Raw genomic sequence first — 23,205 nt, 5'->3', positions numbered from 1 at the left:
CGGGCCGAGCATTTTCGCCCAGTTACAGTTCCAACCATAAATTTATGTGCCACGGCATGTGTGAATTTGCGTCCATTTGTTGTCAGATTGGGTTTTGTTTCTGGCTCAGAGCCTAACCCACATTTTGGCCACGATTTTGCAATCGCCCAGTGATGTAAATATTTTTGAATCTCACTATTCACTGCCGACCACTTGGTGATATTGAAATACACACTTCGAATTGGGATTTTCAAAAACAGAACGATTGGCACTTGGTGTTTAAACGATACTTTTCAAAACCCGGACGATCTAAACTCTTTAATAGCAGATTGGCTCACTTTTTTGATTTTCTCATCGGTAAGCGGGTTAGATATATGTATAATGTATTCGATCTGGGTTCTTTAAAATCACTTGTTCATTTGTTTTTGTGGCCCTCGAGAGAGCTTGTTGGATGTCGACTAATGAACGTATCCGTAGCCTAAAATCAAGGGCTTCGACATTTCACAAGATACAAACAGCGGACGCTGTGACGGCAACAGCACTCTTGGGAAAATGAAAATTCACGGCACAACGGCAAACACTAACTAAGTAACTAACTAACTAACTGGGCCTATGTACAGCGGGCCAGTCTGTATGTAGATATATATTTATGATTACAGCCCGGGGACGCAGATGGCGATGTCAATGGAGAGCCACCACTACCGAGTTCCGATTCAGAGTTTTGAGTCTGAGCTAAAGGCGAACCGAAAGTCGGAGCCGCATGAACCACGCTGATGACGAACCGCAGGCCAACTGAACTCGACGACCGATCGACGCTCTCGCGAGCTGGTAGCTGCTAGCTGGGAGCTGGTATCTGGTATCTGGGAGATTGTGAACCGAACGCGCTGGCAACTGAAACTGAGGTGTCTCTACCTTCAGACCCCGTGCATAAGGCCAAAAAGCGAAAAGCTAAATGCTGAACCTTTCGCGCAGTCTTGGATCGGAGCAGCCAGAGAGCGGCGGCAGCAGCAGCAGCAGCTGTTCACCGAAGCAGAACGAGCAAGTGGCTCTGGTCCGAGCCCAGGTGACTTGGCCCTGTCTCCCATACTATACTATGCCTTACCATACCATACCATACCATACCATGCAATGCCCAGGTATATGTACTATACCATAGCCCCCGAACCCGGAGCAGCGGCGAGTTCTTTTGAATCTAATGAAACAAAGCTCGTTTAATATTCATTCGTTCGTTCGTTTGGGCTCTCGCGATCTCTCAGTCTCACTTTCAGAAATGGAAAACCTGTTCCCCGAGATCCGTTTGTTGTGGGAGAGCCGCTTTTGCATTTGGTTTGTTTCAATTGGTGGAGGCCCCAATGTCGTTGGGGTCCATATATACACAGCCGTACGTCTGTATGTGCACATACATACACTCGTGGATGGGGGATAGCACCCATACACGGAAGCCAGCGTATGCAAATATCGTAATGTGCGGAACCTCTGGGAAAAGGGTGTTATTTGGATCAAATGGGGCACCGTCTTTTGGAGAGAGATTTTGCGAAAGATTCGCAAATGTTCAAATTGCCAATCTTAGCAAATGGAAAGCAGCGAAAGTCATTAATCAAAGAGGCACGGACGAAGGTGTCTAGAAGGGAATGGAATGGATTTCTAGGCAGTTTGCAAATAATATATACTTACAAAACAGTTGGTTTGTAGTTAGTTTGTTTGTTATTAAGATGTCAAAAAATGATGAACCAAAACTAAGAACATAGATGCAGTTTATCATGCATTTACACAAAAACTGATAAATTTTCTGATAAGTTACTGAAGAGAAAATTAGTCAATCCTCTCAATATACTAATAAAGTTCCAATATATACATTTTAATATATATGATGGAATAGATGGCAATAGAACACGCTTATCTTATACTATCTAACTGCCCATTAAGTATCCGCCCAGTTAGCCCAATGCGCCGCCTTGCAAGCGGTTGTAATATTCAAATAGAGCCATATTTAATTTTTATTTCACTCTCCACCCACCGAAGTTTTGGGGCCACGCTGATTGGTATCCAACTGGAGATAAGCAGCCAAATTGCATATTGCAACAACTGCTGCCAGCGAACCGCACAGCCAAGCCCAAAAAAATCAAAGAAAAAAATCAGATGAAGATGAGGAGTCGGAGTCGGAGTAGGAGAAGGAAAAAAAGCGACGAACCTCCCAGAAGACGAGTCAAGTACGTTGGCAGGTAAAAGTGCATGCGGCCACGCGCAGGGCATTTAATAATAATAAACTCGTACTCGGATGGGGGCATCCCCATCCCAAAACGAGCCGGAGTTCATAATTAAGCGCCAGAATGCCGGGAAAGCCTTCGCTTCTTCTTGCCATAGATGCAAAATATTTGTTTATCACATCGCGATAATTGCCGCCGGCGATGCGAGGCCCAAGTAAGTCTTTGCAGATTCGTGGTTGTGGATTCGTGGATTTATGTATGTGCAGGGGGGCCGGGCAGCGGCCAAAAGGTTCCTCCAACCATCGAAGCATCGGTCAGACCAAAAGAAAGAAAAGCCCAAGAAGGGGGGAGAATCTGCAGAGCAAGCGTGTGCCGATCGAGAAGACTGAAGCCTGAAGACTGGCGACTGGCGACTGAGCACTGAAGTCTAAACCCCAAAGACCAAAGACTAAAGGCCGAGAGAACGGGAATGGGGGTAAAGATTGCGAACGAGGATCGGATCAAAGCGTGCCTCGATGGTGGGTACAAGTTTATTGGCGTGGCGTATGTGCAAATAGCCGCTCCATCGACGCTCGACTGCTCCAAAAATGTGGGCGTGTGACACTTGAGCGGTTATCGCCAGCGAATCTCTGCCTAAATGCGGCAAAAGGAGAAAAACAAATTATTGATAAGCAGATCAAACCGCAGCACTGCAAGAAATCTGCCAGCCGCCCTGGACATCGAGAGCGTTTCGAAATGCTCCGATTTCTCGCTGTGCACCGCCAGGTAGGAGGTGCAGTTTGCGACTCCTTATCGCTGATGAAGCCCGGCACACGTTGCTGTGGTCCAGGTCCGGGCCCCGTGCTTTGATGATGGCTGTCTGTTTCCGCGGCTCTTGCCGTTCTGTTATGTAAGAAATACTTGGCAATAGCAACTGCGGTAGGTACGACCGCCTGCAGATCGCACTGTTCGCATTGAGGGAGTGCTACGGCATTGCACAATTTGCTTGGGAAAGTTCGGTTGACAATTAAGTTATTAGTAGGATGTATAGTTTTCTAAACTTCATCTACATGAAAGTCCTGCATTTATTTATGCTACTTTAAAATTTTGAATTTTCGCGGCTAGGAGTGTTGAAAAGCACCCGAGTACTTTCGCTTTGAAATACTGACAAGGTTGCCAGATAGCTTTAAAACTGCCGTAATAATAAAATAAATTTATATATTTCTTAAGAAATAATCAATAAACATAAAATTAGTTCACGCGTTTACTTTAACTTCCAAAATAACCACAAATTCTATGTATGGATCTATATGGATATTTGGCAAATATATTACGTTGCACGATATTTTAGAAAATGCTTCAAGAGAACGCAAACATTTGCACATTTAAAGATTAAAAAAAATATTCCAATTTTAATTAACTTTGAATTTATAAAAATATTGGATTGTAATAACCATTCTATATCAGTAAACACAAATATGCGAGCCACACATATAGTCAAGAAAATCACATTTAATTGAAACATTTAACAGGTGTGTTTCTTTTTTTTGTTTATTTAGATTTGTAAAACCCTAACTCTGCTTGTCTGGAAAAAGATTAGATGCATGTTCATCTAAGATCTTGGGCGTTCCTTCTTCTCCTTGTAGAGAGCCAACAGGGAGACGTTGGCGACCTTGACAACCTTGAAGCGCACACCGGGAATATCACCGACGGCATGACCCTTACGACCGAAACCGGCGACCAGGACCTCGTCGTTCTCCTCAATGTAGTTCAAGCTACCGTCACGGGGCACGAAGGCGGTGATCTTCTTGCCGTTCTTGATGAGCTGCACCCTCACGCACTTGCGGATGGCAGAGTTAGGCTGCTTGGCCTCGACGCCGCTGTGGAGAAGAGAGAGCAACAGATTAGTTTCATATAATACTAGCTGGTTGTTATAATACAAATCTTGTCAGTCACTTTCTGCTGCTGGCACGCTGGTCATCTCACAGTATAATCCTGTGATTTGAGTTGCAAAAGAAAACAAAACACAAAAATATACTGCGAGGCGTCGAGACGTGTGATTCCCCCCATCTCATCCGGATGGCGGGCAAAGCACTTCTATAGTGAAAAGAGGACGGGGTCAACCAATTATACTTACACCTTCTCCAGGACGATTCCCTTGGCGTGGGAAGCACCTCCGAAGGGATTGGCCTTCCATCTGGTTCCCAAATGAGCCTTCTTGTAGTCCTTGTCGGCCCAACGCTGGTCACGACGGTGGTTCACATGCTTCCTGGCAGTGCGCAGACCTCTTGGCTTGCCTGTCATAGATCAAACAAATACATTAGCTATAGTTAATCTGCATCTGCGATGCAACAACACAATGTAAACAAATGGCAGCTTGTGCGGCTTCGGTTTTGAGGTTAGAGAGAGTCCGTGTTCGGAAACACTGCCAAATGCATTTTTCACACAAATAACTTTAGTGCTTTGTGCACTTCGATTGCTATTGCATGTTAAACGCGATATTTGCTCGCTGGATCCAAAGATTCACTTGATTTTTTGCGATTTTCGGACAGCTGAAATCGCAAGTCCCCGACTTGTTTGCATTTGCCAGTATTTTTGCACTTTCGGCGTCAGTTCACTTACTCTTTCAGCCGCGCAGCATTCTAAGCTCCGTTTGTTCACTGTTTGGAAGCGCTTTTCGCTTAATTCGCACAAAAACTACGCTTTTCAGCAACTCACCCATGATTTTCCAACTTTCTCGGCAAACGGCGGAAATAAAAAGAAGGATGGCAGAGTGACCGTTGCTTAGCGTTACGAAATACCAGCGGCTGTGACCGTGTGACCGCGGCGCAGCAGAGCCGAAACACCAGCGATATTCGTCATCGATATATCGTTTGCAAAGAGGTACAAATATATTGAATAGAATAAAGAAAATAAGAACGGCGCAATTCCCGTACTTTATTTTTTGCATTGTCCTTATAAACAACTGTCCTTATAACAACTTTGTATCGCAGGCGAATGGTCACACTGCTGGAAAGTGCGTATATACACCGAAGACTCAAACCAACATAGTGCAGCCCTGGTATTTTCTTGTTGCAAATGTAACTGATTTTTAAAAATCCCAAATAAATTAACATTATTACTTATTGTTAATAAAAAATTACAATTATTATGCAGTAACGTTGGGGAGTTGTATAACTTTCAAAAGTAAATCCCACCAAAGGCGAAACTTAACCAGAGATGCGTCAACAGTTTTCGGGGCTTGTACCTCTTTGTGATAACCGAATTTGGAGCAAGTGAATCATCATTTTGGAACTCGCTTCGTGGAGTGATGATGCTACTTTATTCCATGACATTTAGCTTATGCGTATTTTCGCAAATGTATGCTGACATGACACAAAAATTTCTAATCAATTAATGCAACTTTAGATAGCAATATAGTTAGGATGCTAAAATAAGTTACCATTCACAGATTGTGCATGAATTAATAATATTTCTGGCTCTGAATGCACTTGAAATTCTCTGGGTGACTGTTATGTAAGATCGCGACTTTAAATATATTACACGTTGGTTTTTATTGCAGCCAGCCGAGACCGAAGTACATATTTATGTGCGCCGTATTAGTGCGATTAGATTAAACACTAAATCCGGCCAAGTTAGGTAAGATGTTGGCTGGCAGCGCCGAAGAAAGAATTTAATTTCACTAATCTAATATATTTTTATGACGTGCCACCCATGGCCATATAAATTTCGGCTCTTATCACTGCACAAGGGGTTCTCGAGGGTACGACGGAGCGGCTTATCAATCAAAACTCAAATTCGGCGCAGGGCCCGCTGATTGGTGGATGCGATAGAAGCAAAAACTAAAAACGGAATTGACCCGGAACGATATCAATATCCGTGGTCAGAATGTACTTGAATTAATTCATTAATAAAGTTCCCCCGGCAAAAGGGAACAAAGTTCGAGAGTCCCCCGGAAGATAATGCCACCGCAACCGGATAAACGGCAGACTGATAAACGCGTAATCCCGATGGGTCTGCAAATCTCGGTTCACTTGCTTTAGCTTTAATCAATAAGCACTCCTTGAGTGCTTACAGTTCATGGCCCTTCAAATGAATTCGACTACCAATTACAACCGTACCGGGTTTATCTATCTTTTCGACGCTGCCCCGATTTCATAATTTCTAGAAACAATTTCGAAATGTCCAGCTATTTGTTGTTGGGCCATTAGCAAGCAGAAAGCTGTTAACCTGCTGATGAGCAAACATAAGTCCCGAACTCCCAAAAAACCCGCTGAATGAGCCCCATTCACATTTTTGAGTTTATCTCTTTGCTGGTGGAAAAAGCCAAAAACCCTACACACACACAAAAATAGAAATGGCCACAGCACGAGGGCAAACAAGAGAGCACACACACGAGCTATCCAACTATTGATATAGTTCAGGAACACGATATACAAGTAAGTATATGCACGTACACTCGTGTGTGTTGCTTCTTTTTCTCCGGAAGAAGTCCCAAAAACGAAAGAGAACCGCCGCGGCAAACACTCCCAAAAACTCAAATCGAAACAGAAATAAAAACCGAAACAGAACCCGAAACAGAGCCCGAAACAGAAACAGAAACGGAGGCAAAGTCAACAACCACAGGCAAAGGCACAGGCACAGGCACAGTCACACCAAGAGCAACATCATCCACACCAGCAACTAGTGGCTGGCTGCTCGGCATTGCGTATACGACACAGTGTTCTCGGGCCATTTTGAATGAGAGCTGCGATCGATGCCGGGCAGCTCTCGCTTCATCTTTCCGCATCTATATATAGCTACTCCACAGTGGAGTTCCCAACTTCCAACTCCGAGTAATCGCGATCATATCGAATTAGTTAGCATTAGATCGGATTAGATCCTGGTGAGTACATTCAGAACGCACTTCATGTAACCAACAATCCGAAGAGCAACTCACACACACAATGCCAACCTAGCACACACAGATACTCACGCACACTGTTAGAACGTGTTGTTGCTGTTTCTGCTGCTGCTGCTGCGACTGCGGCTGTCGTGCTGCTTTCTGCTGCGCGGTTTATACTGCCAACACATTCTGATTTCCCTTAGTTATCTTTAGTCCGCCGCGTCGAGCGCATCGTACATGCGGCATTGCGATCAGGCGTCCTCAGCGGAAACCGCAGCCGAGAGTTTTGTATTCGGATTCGAAAACGAATAGCAGGAGCAAGACCAGAATAAAGTAAAGCACATATAACACGCAGCTCGAAACGAAACGAATCGAATCGAATCGTAACGTAACGAAACGAAACGAAAAGTATTCCCGAAACGCGAAGAAAGCAATGGCAATATAGGCAACATCGGCACAGGAACGAACTATAGCCGCGCGCACTTTTTTATATGCTCCGCATTCATATACATATTTATATATACATATGTACATATACGCTGCTTTGCTCCATTCCGTACCGCACCGCACCGAACCGATCCGCTCGGGCCCCAAACTATATAAACATATGTACAATCAGATACTGATAAATATATGCTAGAAGTATTTTTAAGCGTGTTGTTTCGCTTCACGTCGATCCCGCTTCCTCGTCGCCTTTGCCGCCGTTGCCGCTGTTGCCTTCGTCGCTGACTTTTTAACTTTCGCTTTTACTGTGTCGGCAATACGCGTTCGATTGCTTTCGCTTTTCTCACACGAAACACGAAAACCACGAAAACAAACCAAACCCACATCAAATTCTTTGCAGCGCGCCAAAAATAAGAGCACCGAAATAAGCTGCCCCAAACGACAGCCTAACTGCAACACGACGCATCCCGTCGCATCACCACGCATCAGCAGCAACAGCAACAGCAACAGCAGCAGCAACATTGAACAGCAGCGACACCGCCACCGCGACACCGACACCGACAGCATATAGACGTAGGTAAGCGGCCAACTGCCAAGAACCCAAAGTTCTCACTCTCTCACTCTGAAAACTTGGCTCAAAACGGGTTTTGGCCAAAAACACACACGACCACGACGAAAACGACGAAAACGACGAACGATGAAACGCAACTCAACGCAGCAGCGACATGCGGCAAAAGTGCGCGCGGTGGTTTGAAAAAAAAATTAACCATGTTCCCACTTGGTTGTTGTGCTTCGCTTTTCCTCTTGTTGGCCAAAAAGGGAGGAGAACCGGGAATGCTTTGAGCCAACCCCCCCTCTTCCCCCCCTTGCTGACGATACCAGGAAAAAAAAAGGCAGCGCCAAACGGCTTTCGAGTCGCAATTTGCAGCCGTCTTTGTTGCTTTGTTGTGGCTCTCCCCCCTGAACTTGAACAAAGAACGAAATCAGCTTACGTTAGATCGATACTAACTAAGCCTATGTGGATGTGGCTGCTCCCCAGCACCAGTTTCACTCGGGCAGCACTCAAAAAACGTGATCTTAACTTGTGATGAATGTGAGTTGGATTCGCTTCGCTGCGAGAGATCCCAAATCTTCAGTTGGAAAAAGATATCCAAATGAAATGCCTAAAATGATGTTGGGAAACTTGTTTCGTGTTAGTTTCACTTAGTTCAATATCTTAACATAAAACTAAAAAGGCGAATTAAATGGCTTTACATTAAATTGCATTCCAAAAAATATATATATAATAATATTCTAGTTTTCTACTTAAACTAAATTGAGCAATGCACTAAATTGCTTGCATTAAATTAGAAATCCCAATGAGTAGCAACGTTTCAGATATAGTTTAAGTAAAAGCTTGCAGAGTATCTGACGGATACCTTTGTATCTTTTTGCACCTGCTAGCTTTGCAAATGCAAATGCAGATCGATTTCGAGCTACTCTGGCCATCACTATCGGCACATTAATTATGGCGAGCAATTTGGCATGCAAATCGGACGGCCAGCTAAGCTGGGCTTTATCTTCGATCCAAGCTAATCCAAGCTAATCCCAACAGATACACGCCTTTCGCCAATCGATGGCTGGTGAGTCACTGAGCGAATTTTTGGCATTTGCCCAAGGCTCGCTTTTGGGTAGCTGCGCGTGGCTTTTGTAGCGTTTTATCTTCCAACCGGTTGCCGGCAAAAAACAAACAAAGCAAGCCGCAAGCCAAGTGTTAATGGCATATCCCACAGCTGTCGAGCTGTCCACCAGTCCACCAGTCCACCATCGAAATCGAAAATCCCCCCTCCCCACCATCTGAGTAGAGTAACCAAAGCCACACATCCATATTCATATCAGTGGGCCGTGACGCGAGTTGGAAGCATTAGAACTGCAAGATGCCAATGACCCAATTTGCCCCACTCCACCACTAATTGCCCCGCCTTGGCAATTAATCAATCCGAATTTTAATCTGAATTTGTATCAGTATCTGAGTCAGAGTCAGAGCCAGAGCAAGAGCCAGAGAGACTGGCATGTTTGCCAGTGGTATTCGATAATTTTCGGTTAATTAGGAGTCACCCAGTTAGTTGCACAAAAAATAGAAATCTTAAATTCGCATTAGCCAGCGGCAAACATGTTTTCTGCCTTCACAATGCCCCAAAACTCATTGCCAAATAAGCGGGGTTTTTTCTTTCCCAAACCAAACACTGGGTGGAAGAATTCTCGAGGCTGGGGTTTCTCATTCTTCGTAATGGTCGAATGGGCTTGCGTGTGGCCTGCAGAATTGGTGGATTGGAAAATCCACAGACAGAATCGACAATCTCGAGACTCCGAATCTCGAAACTCGAATCTCGAATCTCGAATGTTGAATCTCAAACGGCGGATTGTGGAAATTTTCCCTTAACACGGATCGTTAATCGGTGTGTAAATATTTACAGCAGATTAAGCCAATTTTAGACTGCAGTTGCAGTTTGTTTGTTTCCTTGATTTGCTTATCAGATCAGAAAACAGAATCGTCGTCGAAAACAAAAACAGCAACTGCATTTTGGCGCCAATGTCGGGGTCGAAACGGATCGAACCGAATCAGATGGGATTGCATCGCAACGGGGTATCATCGTATCAGCTCGCTTCGGGGTCGAATCGGAATCGGAATCTGAATCGGAATCTGAATCAGAATCGTATTCGAAATGGAAACAGAGCCCGAAACGGAGAGATGGGATGTGGATGTAAAAAGTGGGCTGCGTCATGAGGCAATGACATCGATGGAAATGACATCGGGAAATGACCGACGCAGCCGCGTGCAAGATAACCCAATAAATAAACATTTAAATAGCACCAGAAGCTAATGCTTTAATCACGACTTTTGTACACACAAATGCTCTCGATTTTCAATTAGAAATAATTGCGCTACTTGCATTTATTTTCCATGATTTGAACATGTTAATTGATTATGAATCCATGCTCTACTTCCGACCAAAGAGCACACACACACACCCAGCACAGACCCCATCGACCATTGATCCTCCACTAATTGTCGCTGCCTTTGTTCACGCCGATGAGCCGTTGAGCCGTTGAGTCGATGATAGTGGTCTTTGGTCAACACCATCAGCAGTGCAGCAGTGCAGCAGAGCACCATGGAACAGAAGAGCCAGCTGCTGATAGTGTCCCGCATAAGATAGCTAATTGTGTCAGACGCTCGCCGACGAAAAGATACATACTTCCTTCAAAACACGACCATATCGTGCTCTTTGGATTACTACGCATTGTGCGTAATACTGGGCTCCGGGTGAAAGGCCGAGCGTTGAACTTGAGGTGACAGCTGCCATCCCGATCCCCGGAATGGGGCCACCTTTGAAGTGGCGACACGAGCCGTGCAGATCGTGGAGTCGTGTGGAGATCGAGTGGAGATCATCCGCGGATCTCCGGAGAAAGGCATTCATTCACCTATTCCATACGTCTGTGTGGCGATATATTTTTGGATCTTTCGGCTGAGTTTGTATTGCAGGGCAAGGTTTCTACTTACACCGCAGCTGTTATACAATTTCCATTTAAACTATCATATATAGTTTCTTCTTTTTTTTTAATATATATGGTATTTAATATATGGTTTTTGAAGTATGTATAATCTGATTATAAACTGCTTTCTCACAAGAATTTTTTATACATTTAAGTTATGCAACATAGTTAGTGAGATTAAACATGTGTTTATGAATGATTCATGACTTATTTCACACTTTACATGGTTTCTTTGAATACTTTTAGCATGAGTGCGCTTGCATAATCAAATAAGCTAGTTTTCAAAATAATTTGAGGTATTTGCTTTAACACTTTCTTGAAGACAGAAGTATTAATTCTGTAGAAAAAAAGGTTTAGGAACAATAAAAACATTACCTGAAAAGGAAACAATTAAATGATAAAATAACAAGGTTACTTTCTAGGAAATGAAGTTTATATAAAATCCAAAGCACTTTGTGCTACTTATTCTTTTTGTAGAGCATCCTTTGTTCGTTGTTTGCCACGCCCATATGATCGTTTTCACGGAAACCTCTTCGCCAGACTGGCCTTTTAGGGCACTCGCTCCATTTTGGGGCCAGCTTAGCTAATTAATATTTTGAGCATAGAGTCGTTTAACGATTGCTTCACTTGTACCTACAAATTGCGGCGCTGAGATACGGCACTCGGCGGAACCTGTCCGATACCATGATATAACCAACTATCTAAATGGGTCCGCGCGCACGAGAAGTGGCGGATTGGACGGCCGGACGACGAAGACGAAGAACCGGACGCCTACAGTTGCATGTTATAAATAACAGAGCCGTGTACTACATGCGACATATGTGTGTGTCACAAACAAACCGAGGCAGACGGGCTGCAGATACAGATACAAATACTTGTAGATACATGTGCACGATTAAGGAAAAACCGTCGGCCGGCAGGAAAACATCTTAAGAACTTCGCCGTCTGCGTCTGCGTTCTCGTCTGGCCGGGTGCTTCCCATTGCCCCCGACTCCTCGGACTCGACTCCTCTCGAGTGTCCGTCCTTTTCTGGCCATATGTGTGTCTTGCTATAACATTTATTAATTCAATCGACGCACATCAATTTAAGCGCTGTCAACGCTCACAATTGGCACTGACAAGTGTTTGCGACCTCCGCCCCCAGGTTCTCCTAAAAAACTGAATGATGGATCGAGGTCGTTGGCGGGAGACGGGATACGTGGGCTATTTGCTCGCAGCTGGATTAGCTTACCACAAGCGGGAGGAGGTCGGACTTGGAGGGCACGGAGGCCACATGGCCATGGAGGCCGCAGGAGCCACCTTGTCACATTATCCGCCGCTTGTGGAGCCAAACCCACCGGGAAACAAACAGAACGGAGGGCGTTTAAGTTCGATTTTCCTAGCTCAAAGATGCGATACCCTTACGCAATACCATATTATTGAGGTTACGGATTTTATATATTATTTATATATAATAAGAAATTTATTGGAGTTATCGCTATGCAACTTGAATATCAATGACAGTTTAATAACAGAATTGAAAAGTGAATATATTTCCAACCAATTTTGATATGCTTTGTATCAGATAATGACTTATGATGATTATGGTTTAAGGAACCTTTGACAAGAACTTGGGTTTATTGAGCTATAAAGTCGTATGTACCTTATATTTCAATAGTACATGGACAGTGACTGCGAAGTAGTTTTTGATAATCGCTTCAGGCCTACAAACACATCAAGATAGTTAACGTGGCCCAAGAGCCATCTGGGTGCGTCCTCTGGCCAATTTGTAGCCCTAAGACGTCTTCGCTTTCGATATGGTGGCCACAATATGGGATCGGGGCAACAAGTAAACGCTAATGTCTATTTATACTTCTGTTGCTGTTGCAAGTCAGTTACGCGAAGGCACTTGCCGGGTTTCCCTCGATGGATTCCCGATGCCCGGTTCGGTTGCCACTTCTCGGTTCTCGATTCTTGATTCTCGGTTCTTGATTCTCGGTTCTTGATTCTCGATTCTTGAGTCTTTGGGTCCCGAGTCTCAGTGGCAGTCCCACTTTGGAGCACTTCCCCATGCCGCCAACGTGGTCATTTGGGCATGAAAATGAAAACAAAATCTGAAATACGAGCGCGAGTTGAGAAGGGGTGTGCGGCCAGTATTATGTTATTGTGTTTGGATTGGCTCGAGGATGGTCGTGTCGCAACACTTTCGATTGCTCAATAAACAAAATGCCAGCCCAGCCATTTTAGCCAGGCCCTTGTACTATCGGTACGAGCGGTCTTTATGGGATCCCATAAATTCGCATGGTCAATGATATGGCCGAAATTTGTGCCATAAAGGAAATGAAATTATCAAACTGGTCCCTGTCACGTGGTGGAGGTGGAGGTGGCTATGGAGTTGGAGGTACTACGGTTGCTAGGTACTAAACACCGTATCTGGGGGCCATAAGCAGTTCGCTATACGGTTAAGCCGTTACCGGGCCGCCGACGTGAAAATCCGTTGTGATAAGCCTCAAAATCTGGCAAAATAATCAATTAATTTATGGAATGCAGCCGCAATTCTCGCTGGGATATCAGGAGCCAGCGATTATCAGTCCGTTATCCGGCTGTATTACTAACGATGCAATCTCGGCAACCGTAAGTCCCAGCAATTTGCAGGCTTTTATCTCAGATTATCAGAGTCTAGTTAAGCGAGATCTTTGGGGAGATAGGTTTCTGTTTGGTTACAAAATCCCAAAGACAGCTCATCTCCAGTCGGGTGTTTATGAGGGGTCTGGATCTCCAGGTCCATGTAAGCATCCGCTCCAGCTGTGGTCATGAGTTTGCTAACTCCATGGCGAATTGCCCCTCGGCAGATCAGATTAGATAAAGGCAACAAAAGGCCACAAAGGCAGCAAAGGCAGCAAAGGCAGCAAAGCCAGCGCCAAGGCCAAGAGTTTGTTAGCCGCAAGATGTGGACAAACAAGAAAAGCAATCAACAGAAAAGAGCCCAAAATCCACAGAACATTTTTTCGTACTCATGTGCCTGGCATATTGAGTTCTCTGAATATTGTCGAAGGTCTTTCAAGACTGCTCCTCGGGCAAATGAAAGAACCATTTCGGATACATAATTGCAAATTCCATTTGCTTTTCTTGTGCCTGTGCTGCTTGGCCAAGACATTCGTTGACGCACTAATGGCCCTGGCATTGGCCACGTCTGACTTTTGACAATCCACCACCCACTGAAACACCACCTGCCACCCCCAAAACCCCCAAAAAACCCCTAAAACCACATCCACACACACACACACACCCACCCACAACACCCACCACCCAGCGATGATCGCCCCCCTGTCAGTGCCATCTGCCGATTGACGTCGATGTGATAAACAGCAAAAGCCTTCGCACCACGCACCTTTTGCTGATATCCCACAGATACATATCTATAGTCGGGGTAAGATTCGTAGTGCTGGATCTCAAAATCGCATATCAGATTGTGAAATACCCTTCAATGTATTTACTTAATCTGTTTATAAGGCAATGAAATTTTTTGTTTGTACTTACACACTGTTTGAGCTGAAGGAAAGGGGTCTAAAATAAATGCGACTTCTTTTATCTGATAAATTAAGCAACGTATTTTACTGCCTGATAAATTAAGCAACGTATTTTACTGTCTGTCTCCTTAAAAAAGTCACACGTGAGAATTATAAAACTAGTAGTTTGAAAGGATCAATCAATTACCTTTTAAGTGATTAATTGATCTCAGATTTTATATTTCGGTGCGCGACGTAGTGCTTCCTAATCACCCAAACTAGCCCTATTATTGTGACCTACATAGTGTCGCTACAGGTGCAGTAGTATGCTCAATTGTGCGACAATCGGGGCACGTGACATACAAAAATAGACTTATCCATGCAAAATAAAGGGAGTCGCGGGGGCGTATACGCAATGTGAAGGCCACACAGTTTGGGTAAACACTTGCGTAACACAAACAGCCCGATCTTTCCTAGGTGCGCCCATACTGATCCATTCCACCCGCAATCTTGCAATTCTTTGCAGGAAATGGCCACGCAACAGACGAAGTCGCAGGACGAGCTGGCATCCAAAGGACTGGTGTCCAAGCAGCCGGAGAACATAAAGGAGGAGAATGAGGAGGGCGAGGAGGAAATCGAGGAGGCAGCCGTCGTCGTTCCTCCCGACAGCGGATGGGCCTGGGTGGTAATGGTGGCCTCCTTCCTCTGCTGCACGGTCATCGACGGCATCGTCTTCTGCTCCCCACTCATCCAGGAGCAGCTGATAAATGAGTACAACGTGAGCAAGGCCTACGTGTCGTTCGTATCCTCGTTACTCAGTGGATGCTACTTGATGGCAGGACCCTTTGTTAGTGCCATCGCCAATCGGTTTGGCTTCCGTACGGTCACGATCACTGGAGCCATATTCGCATCCATCTGCTTTGGACTCTCCTACTTTGCCACCAGTGTGGAGTACCTGTTCCTAATCTACGGCGTGCTCGGCGGCATTGGATTCTGCATGGTGTACATACCCGCTGTAGTGATCATTGGATTCTACTTTGAGAAGTGGCGTGCCCTGGCCACCGGTGTTGCCATGTGCGGCTCCGGTGTGGGCACCTTTGTGTTCGCCCCACTTACCAAAGTCCTGCTGGTGGGCGGCTGGCGCCAAACGATTGCCATCCAGGGCCTCATCGTGCTGTCGTGTGCCCTCTTTGGCTTGGCCTTCCGACCCATCCAACCGATTACGCTGTCGGTGACCAACGAGGAGGGAGATGAGCAGGAGAAGAAGAAGTTGAATGGTCATGGCAATACGGTTGCCCCCACGCCCCAACTCCACCAGGCGGCCTTCACCAAGCCCCTGCCCGAAGGTCGTTTCGCCTACTCGATGCCCAACTCCGCCCACAACACGTACATGGGCGCCTCGCAGCGCAACCATTATCCCACCGCCCAGGAGATCTTCAAGGGCATGAACCTGGAGCGCCGACCATCGGGCACGGCCCAGGGCAGCAAGGGCACGGAGCTGAAGCAGCTTAGGAAGTCGCAGCCCACCACACCCAACGGAGATCCGCAACAGCTTACCTTCAATCTGCACAAGGAACTGACCACCGTGGGTGAGAACGAGGAGGAGGCCGAGAACGATAACCTGTTGGAGACGGAGGCCAAGCCAGTGACCATCCAGGCACGCCGCCACACTGTATCCGGACGCAGACCCCAGGACATTGGCAAGCGTTCGGCCGCTGCCGCCCACGAGGCCCACCATGGACAGTCGCATTCTTCATCCAGACCCATGTACCGTGACGATATCTTCTTCTCGGGATCTCTGACCAGGATTCCCCAGTACCAATCGCAGACCTCGCTGGCCTACCACATGTCTGTGACTCGACTGCCCACCAAGCAGGACATGCTGGAGGATCGGCAGAAGGGATGCCGCATCTGCCCAGAGGCAGTGCGTCGCACCCTATCCACCATGCTGGACACCTCGCTGCTCAAGTCGCCCGCCTTCATGTGCCTGGCCTTCAGCGGCTTCCTCACCATGATGGGCTTCTTCGTGCCCTTCACCTTCCTGGTGGCACGCGCCAAGAATGCGGGCATGGATGAGGATGCGGCCTATGGAGTCCTCTCCGGAATTGGCATTGTGAACACATTTGCTAGGATAGTGTGCGGATCAATTAGTTCCTTCCCTGCCGTCAAGCCGCTCTGGCTAAACAACTTTGCCCTTACCGCCGGCGGCATCGCTACCATCTTCAGCGGCGTGGTCATCAACTCGGCCACCCAGTGGACATTCGCCCTGTTCTTTGGTATCTGCATTGCCTGCTTCTCAGCCCTGCGATCCCTGATTGCCGTCGACCTGATCGGACTGGAAAAGCTGACCAACGCCTACGGATTCCTGATGCTGTTCCAGGGATTGGCAGCTACTGTCGGCAGTCCCATTGCAGGTGAGTTTTCCACAAGAGTGGGAATGGTATACACTTTACTAAATGATTGGGAGGCACTTGAACTCATATATATTTATCCAACAGGTGCCCTCTATGAGAAGACAGACAGCTACGACGCCGCCTTCTACTTCGCTGGTGGCCTGATCCTGCTCTCGGCCTTCCTGTGCTTCCCGCTCACCTGCGTCAGCCGGTGGGAGCAGCGGCGCAACGAGAAGCTGACCCCCCTACCCGCGGCCTAAGGAGCTGCTTGGATCGGAGCGAAAGAAGACATGCCAGACAGCCTGAACACCTTGTCATCGCAGCCACAACTATCTCCGATAGCACCTTTCGGTATTGGCAACATTAATTGCCAATCACTCATCATGTCGATGGAGCTCCCGATATCCCGATATCCCGATATTCCGAATTGCCGATTTCGGAGAAGAGCGAGCGAGTGCTGAAGCGTGTTCCGAGTACTTAATACGTTAAGATAAGACTAATCGTAATGTTGTGCCTTCAGAGATATCGAGTGCCTAACACACACACCCTACCACCCAACCACCCAAACATCCTACCACACAAACACCCAAAAACACCCTACCCGAAATCACACGCATAACAGCAGAGTGGAGCGAGTGTAAATTATGTTTCTATAAGCTTTAGTGGAGCAACCATGGGCTCGGTGGACTAGAATTTAGCAGCTAGACTAAGCGGAGGATCGGAGTGGAGGAGAACCGAACACATTATTAATATTATTACGATAGCCGTAAGCAGCTGAGCACATGGCTATGGCTGGGCCACAAGTCGACTGCCAAGTTAAGGATCGTTTGTTGAGTTATTTAACATGATAGGGAACGAGCATTTGTTTACCTTGTAAGAGATATGTGGTGGCACTGCACCGCCATCACGGACTTGTTACATAGCTAGCTAGATATACTACGTTTATCAATCAATCAATTAGAGACGCAACCAGACGATCGGTTGGGGTTAATGCACCCACCACCGATCTCGATACCGATGCCGTCGCCGCCAACGCCGCCGCATCGTGGGATTAGCCGATTGTGGACGAAGCAAAACAAGCAATCAGCCGCACGATGAGGCATCTGGTAGAAGTGCTGTGCTCTTATGCAAACCGATTTATATATTACACTATACAGATACAGATTCAGAAAAACACACACGGACCGCTACATACTCAGCACGATGAGTGCGATTCGCGTTTACGTTTGTCAACTACAATTACATTAAAACAGAATATATGATTTATATTACATTTAAATTAATGAGTTTACATTGCATTGCATGCGACATAAGGTTACACTTCCTAAACAATAAAGACGATTTCAATAATACGAACTAACGATCTATTGGTTTATTACTTTCGGAGCACAAAGTATGCTTAACTAAAGGGCTCAAGCGTGACTATGAACAAACATTTGAAATGTGGTCTTAAACTAGCAAGTTAAATAAGTAACGCCTCGGGGGTTGTGTCTTTGGTCATGGCACACTACTTTTCCTGATTAAGTGAATTGATGAACTCCTCTAGCTTCTCTTGTATCTGCCGCACTTTGACTGTTGAATTTAAAGCAATTAAAATTCAATTGGCGTTAAACTCAATTAAGCAAATACTCACTTAGTTCCTCGGCTAGTAGCACGCGCTTGCCGGTGAGCAGGTAACCCTTCTTCTCCTCGTCTTCGCTGAACTCGTCCAGCACCGCTTTGATCTCCTTGTCCAGCCGCCGCGCCTCCCGATTGATTACTTGCTGTCGCAGTGCGTTGCCTGTTATCTTGATCACCTGCTGGATGCGCCAGAAGAGCACAACGTCGCTGCAGGATATCTGAGAAGGCAGTAGATAAAAGAATTTAAGTAAATTGCTTCAGATAAGCGTAAAACCTTTTGTCTTACCTCACACTCGGCTCCCTGCTGCGTGTAGAGGTAATAAGCCTTGCGGCAATCCTTTGCCCGCTGTAACGCCTGCTGAAGGAAGTGTCTGAAAAGGGGACACATAATGCTCACTGATAAGCACTTTAGATGGTTCAGCAATACAACTTACTTTCTGTAGACCGGGAACCACGTTTGCCTTATGTAATCCGTGTCCACATCCACGCTATCACGCTGAAGGTTCTTGCGAACCGTAGTCAGTTCATCATGCGTTAGGGTGGGCAAATGTTTCTGCCAACATAAATTAAAGTGTGTTAGTGAGGGCTACCTCACAATTTTAAAGGAATAGACATACCGTATCATTTTTGAGTATTTTGTCCAGTTCGTTCTTAACGCTGCGCCTCTTCTGCTGGTCCTGTGTGAGGTACTGCCAGTGGGTGAGGCGTCGCATTTGTCCAGGTCCAAACATTTGTGCCAGCGTCTCCTCCGTCTGCACGAGCTTGGCATTCACCGAAGTCTCCAGGAACTTAACCGCCGAGTCCCACTCCTGTTTATCGTGCACGAATCGATCCTCCAGCGTGTTCAGCTGGATAACGCGGAGCATGTCGATGGCCTTGTCTTCCCAGCTGTGCCGACGAATAGCCTCATCCACCACCGCCGACTTCAACTGATCGAAGATGACGTCGTGATCCTGCGCCTTCTTCGAACGCTCCATCAGCGATATGAATTCCTGCTGCAACGCTTCCCAGCCGGCTTCCACCGATTTAGCGGGCAGTGCCTGCTCGGCCCACTGGCGCAACTTGATGTCTACCATCGTGTTGAAGGAATCTATAAAGAGCACAGTCATCGTATGAAATTAGTTGAGCCAAATTAACTAGACACACAACTACGGGGGTATGATAAACAAAGCCACAAAACATTCAGATTCCCAACTCGATAACTGCAATTTAATTCAATTAGACATTGATTTGGATGAATTCATTGAGCAAATTAACGGGTCTGTCATAAAATGCTAAATAAACACCCGCTGGACGGGTTTTTCGGTTATAAATCGCTAATATCGCATACAATTTTATAATGTGGACATAAAGCAAAATCTGGTTTCGTTACAGGTGCTCGTAAATCTTCGCTTATAACACTTTCCGGCACATGACTTGCAACGCCGAACCTGTGACAATCCCGGCTTAGTCACTATTTTCGGGGCAAAGGCAAACGGTGTTAATGGGATTCGAAATCGTCCGCCGGGGAGTACACATTAAATTTACACTTGTGATTCAAGAAATGTTGCAGGAATCTGAAACCGGTTCGGAATTCTTGAACGCATGTGATTCCCTTGCGCGGGAATTCGATGCCGAACGCGGGCCATGATAAATGCAAAATTAAACAAAACATTTTAACGACGCGACGTTTACAGAGACAAGTGAACATCGAGGCCAAGACATATCTTGCAAGAAATACACACAATGACGGAGCACAAGGCGGGCGATTGGATGGACGTGCCCCCATCGATGACGTCGGCGAAGCCTGCTTACAACCTACACTTAGCACTACAAAATATTACTTTGAGAACCTGACTGTGCAGCGGGCAGATAGATGGTTTCAAACACATAGTTGGAGAGCTTTTCCCACAGCTTGGTGTTGAGAGCGTCGTCCCACTTTTTAGCGGAGATTTGCGAGAGCGTTACCACCTCGTCCAGTATCTCGCCCTTTGCCTTGTCGAACAACTCATCTCGTCCAGACTCGCGCAATCTGAAAGATTATACATCCCATGTTTTAGATCTGAAATTATTTGAAACAGCTTTACCAACCTTGGAAAGTTATTCTTCCATTCGGTTTCCAGATTAAATCTAGTCGCCTTAAATGCATCCGCCTGCTGCTCAATGGTCTCCCGCACCATCTTCCAGAAACGATCGGACACCGCCAAGCTCAGATTGCGGCTGGTCACCTGATGGGGCATGATAACCCCTCGACGACTAAGTATGGAGAGAGGTGAACTTCGGAATTTACCCATCACATCCCCTCTATACTTACTGGAACAGCTTGGAGTTCTTAAAGAAGTCTTCCTCATACTGCCGAATAGCATCTATGCTGTCATCCTTTCGTCCACGACCGGTAACGACGGCATAGTAACCCAAAGCCTTCATGGGGAAGAGTTTGCCCGAAAGAATTTTCCTTATTCTATCAGGATCGGCAAGCTCCTCGGCCAGATCAACCTTCGTGAGCACAAAAATAGTGCGTCGACCCAAGGGATCACACTGCATGACCAAGTCCGTCACATTACTGCGCTCAGCGTCCACAGATCCATCCTGAATGCAGAGAATGATGGCGTTCGGATTGCTCATGTAATGCTTGGTCATCTGGTGAATGGAGTCCTTTGTATCTGATGCCATATCGACAGTCATGGTCTAAAATGAAATTAGCATTAGCACATCTAATTCAGTTTCACTAGTATTAACTTGCTCACCGAAATTATTCCCGGCAAATCGACTAGAACCATGCGTTGCAGACCAGGACCTTTAACCGTCATCGCAATCACTTCATTGCTGACAGTTTTACCACCTCGCACCGACGCCTTCATGCGGAACTCTACATCCCGGCGCAGGTCTTGCAGGTCAGACTCCTTGGTGAGATCGTATTCCCGGTCAGAGTCACGGAACTGAGCCACATGGTATGGTCCTTCAGCAAGAGTAACTTTGACTGGAGCTCGCGTCATCATCTCTCCACTGCCGCGGGGAAAGATGCGAGCCTTAGCAATGGATTCCAGCACAGAGGTCTTGCCGCTGCTCTGATCTCCCACTACCACAACGCGGGGAAGGTGATCGGCCATGGTGTAGCCCGTATCGTAGCCGGACAGCTCATCCAGGACCTCAGAGTACATGTCGATCAGGGACTTTTTGATTTTTTTTGCCGTCGTCTTTTTGTTCGTTTTAAGGATGAGGTATTGCTGGCGTAGCTCGCGATTCTCCTTCTCCATCTTCTCCAGCTCCTTTTGGTACTTAATCTGGACGTTCATGATCTCAGTCTGCAGCGTCTCCACCTGGCTTTGGAGTTTCTCTGCGAGATCACAGATGGATTAGATAAAATATTCATTTTGCAGGTGTGTAAAAAACCTACCATACTTTTTGCGACTCTCATCGGATGTTATGCCCAAAGCGGCCACCGTTGTTTTGGCCTTTAGGTCATCTTTAGCTGCAACAGATGGTAAGAATAAGTCTCGAATGCGGTGTACAGGGGTCTCTCACTTTAAATTGGCCCAACGTTGGGAGTCTGTTTATTTGTGTAACCTACTTTCGACAATCTGAACTCCTTGATAATCGGCCGCCTCGATGGCATCGTCCAGACGACTGTCGAACCAGTTGCGCCATTCCGACAACTTATCCTCGCCCAGCTGCTTGAGCTTTGGATCTACAAGCAAACGCCCCAATAACATCAGTATCATTCAGTGCGAAAAATCAATCAAAACGAAGAGTTCAATGCGAATCTGACCAAGGTATATGACCATTTAAAGTGAGAGATTGATTGGGCGAAGGTAGTGCAACATGCGACACTCACCGACATCGATGGCGTTCTTCACCAGCGAGCCCACCTCAATGAGATTCCGCGAGAACTGGCTCCACCGTTCGCCCTGCGGCATGGCGTCCTCCAGCCACTTAAAATCCGGCAGTCCATCCTTCCAGTCCTCGTATTTCTGCGGCAAAAGAAGTCATGTCTCATAAGTTCTATGCAAGTTATATAACTTGCGAAACTCACTTTGCTCAGCGACACGCCCCCGCCGATGGCGCCGCCCAGGACGATGTATCGCAGCTTGAGGGCTCCCCGTAGGATGCGCACCACCAGCATCCCGTAACCACGCGACGGCGGAGGCATCTGCCAGCCCCTTGCCGGATTGCCGGCAAGTAAGAACTCCTCGTGGCGACCGTGCTTGCCATTTGAACCGGAGCTCCCACTGTCCTGTGATCGGCGTGGGTGGCTGGTGATGCCACAGAGCGTGGAATGATTGCAGCAGGCGACCTTGGTGGAGTAGACAACAGCTTTTCTCGCGGTGCGCCTGTGGGCAAAACACATTGGATGAAGAGATTCGCCGATGACGAAATCGTTCGGAAAATGGGCACGTAAAGCTTTGGGCTTTCCCGTTGTGGGCGTGGATTCTCACCGGTAAGTATTTTGATAGATGCGCAACATAATTGCTGGTCAGGATTACAGTTTCCACTTAGTTTACTTTGTTTATTTCCGTGAATTATTCAATTTTCCTGCCGCAAACTCATCTCTGAAAAACTCTTTACGGGATGTGGCCTATGTGGCCAGAGTTGAAAAGGATGGTATGTACTCGTTTTGCGTACCTACATTAGGTACGTCGTTTTTTACATGAACAGTTTTGTAAAATACAAAGGTATGGTGTGTATACACTGTCGCG

At 46.4% G+C, this 23,205-nt stretch overlaps 3 protein-coding genes across 7 annotated transcripts; 1 reads left to right on the top strand and 2 right to left on the bottom strand.

The window, feature by feature from the left end:
- Window positions 1-3,698: 3,698 nt before the first annotated feature.
- On the bottom strand, window positions 3,699-5,031 carry LOC120447081 (40S ribosomal protein S23). The gene is made up of 3 exons (XM_039628478.1): window positions 4,884-5,031; window positions 4,303-4,462; window positions 3,699-4,045 (listed from the first exon to the last, which is right to left on the bottom strand). Exons 1-3 carry the CDS (start codon window positions 4,885-4,887, stop codon window positions 3,778-3,780), a joined length of 432 nt encoding a protein of 143 aa, XP_039484412.1. The 5' UTR covers window positions 4,888-5,031; the 3' UTR covers window positions 3,699-3,777.
- Window positions 5,032-7,246: 2,215 nt separating this feature from the next.
- LOC120447080 lies at window positions 7,247-18,265 on the top strand. 2 transcript variants are annotated; one of them, XM_039628477.2, is made up of 4 exons: window positions 7,247-7,383; window positions 7,895-8,067; window positions 15,043-16,930; window positions 17,015-18,265. In XM_039628477.2, exons 3-4 carry the CDS (start codon window positions 15,046-15,048, stop codon window positions 17,167-17,169), a joined length of 2,040 nt encoding a protein of 679 aa, XP_039484411.1. In that variant the 5' UTR covers window positions 7,247-7,383; window positions 7,895-8,067; window positions 15,043-15,045; the 3' UTR covers window positions 17,170-18,265. The 2 variants fall into 2 exon arrangements, with proteins under 2 accessions (XP_039484411.1, XP_039484410.1); XM_039628476.2 differs by having other exon boundaries at window positions 7,895-8,071.
- On the bottom strand, window positions 18,260-23,104 carry LOC120447079 (dynamin-like 120 kDa protein, mitochondrial). 4 transcript variants are annotated; one of them, XM_039628471.2, is made up of 14 exons: window positions 22,945-23,104; window positions 22,542-22,839; window positions 22,344-22,479; window positions 22,080-22,196; window positions 21,906-21,980; window positions 21,256-21,845; window positions 20,823-21,196; window positions 20,600-20,764; window positions 20,353-20,540; window positions 19,147-19,619; window positions 18,964-19,082; window positions 18,816-18,900; window positions 18,543-18,747; window positions 18,260-18,481 (listed from the first exon to the last, which is right to left on the bottom strand). In XM_039628471.2, the coding sequence occupies exons 1-14, from the start codon at window positions 22,971-22,973 to the stop codon at window positions 18,417-18,419; spliced, it is 2,919 nt and encodes a 972-aa protein (XP_039484405.1). In that variant the 5' UTR covers window positions 22,974-23,104; the 3' UTR covers window positions 18,260-18,416. The 4 variants fall into 4 exon arrangements, with proteins under 4 accessions (XP_039484405.1, XP_039484407.1, XP_039484408.1 ...); XM_039628473.1 differs by having other exon boundaries at window positions 20,362-20,540; XM_039628474.1 differs by lacking the exon at window positions 22,080-22,196.
- Between the last annotated feature and the right edge of the window lie 101 nt (window positions 23,105-23,205).

Source organism: Drosophila santomea, chromosome 2R (genome assembly GCF_016746245.2).
Source record: "Drosophila santomea strain STO CAGO 1482 chromosome 2R, Prin_Dsan_1.1, whole genome shotgun sequence".
NCBI classification, from domain to species: Eukaryota; Metazoa; Arthropoda; class Insecta; order Diptera; family Drosophilidae; genus Drosophila; species Drosophila santomea.
The sequence above is the reverse complement of the archived record's forward strand: the minus strand, read 5'-3'. Positions and strand labels throughout refer to the sequence as shown.

Coding starts and splice junctions, on each gene's coding strand:
- LOC120447081 (XM_039628478.1), bottom strand. Junction 4,046..4,302: donor GGAATCGTCCTGGAGAAGGT/GTAAGTATAATT, acceptor TCTTCTCCACAG/CGGCGTCGAGGCCAAGCAGC.
- LOC120447080 (XM_039628477.2), top strand. CDS start 15,046: ATGGCCACGCAACAGACGAAGTCGCAGGACGAGCTGGCATCCAAAGGA. Junction 16,931..17,014: donor TGTCGGCAGTCCCATTGCAG/GTGAGTTTTCCA, acceptor TTTATCCAACAG/GTGCCCTCTATGAGAAGACA.
- LOC120447079 (XM_039628471.2), bottom strand. CDS start 22,973: ATGTTGCGCATCTATCAAAATACTTACCG. Junction 21,981..22,079: donor AGGAGTTCAGATTGTCGAAA/GTAGGTTACACA, acceptor CATCTGTTGCAG/CTAAAGATGACCTAAAGGCC. Junction 21,846..21,905: donor TGAGAGTCGCAAAAAGTATG/GTAGGTTTTTTA, acceptor GTGATCTCGCAG/AGAAACTCCAAAGCCAGGTG.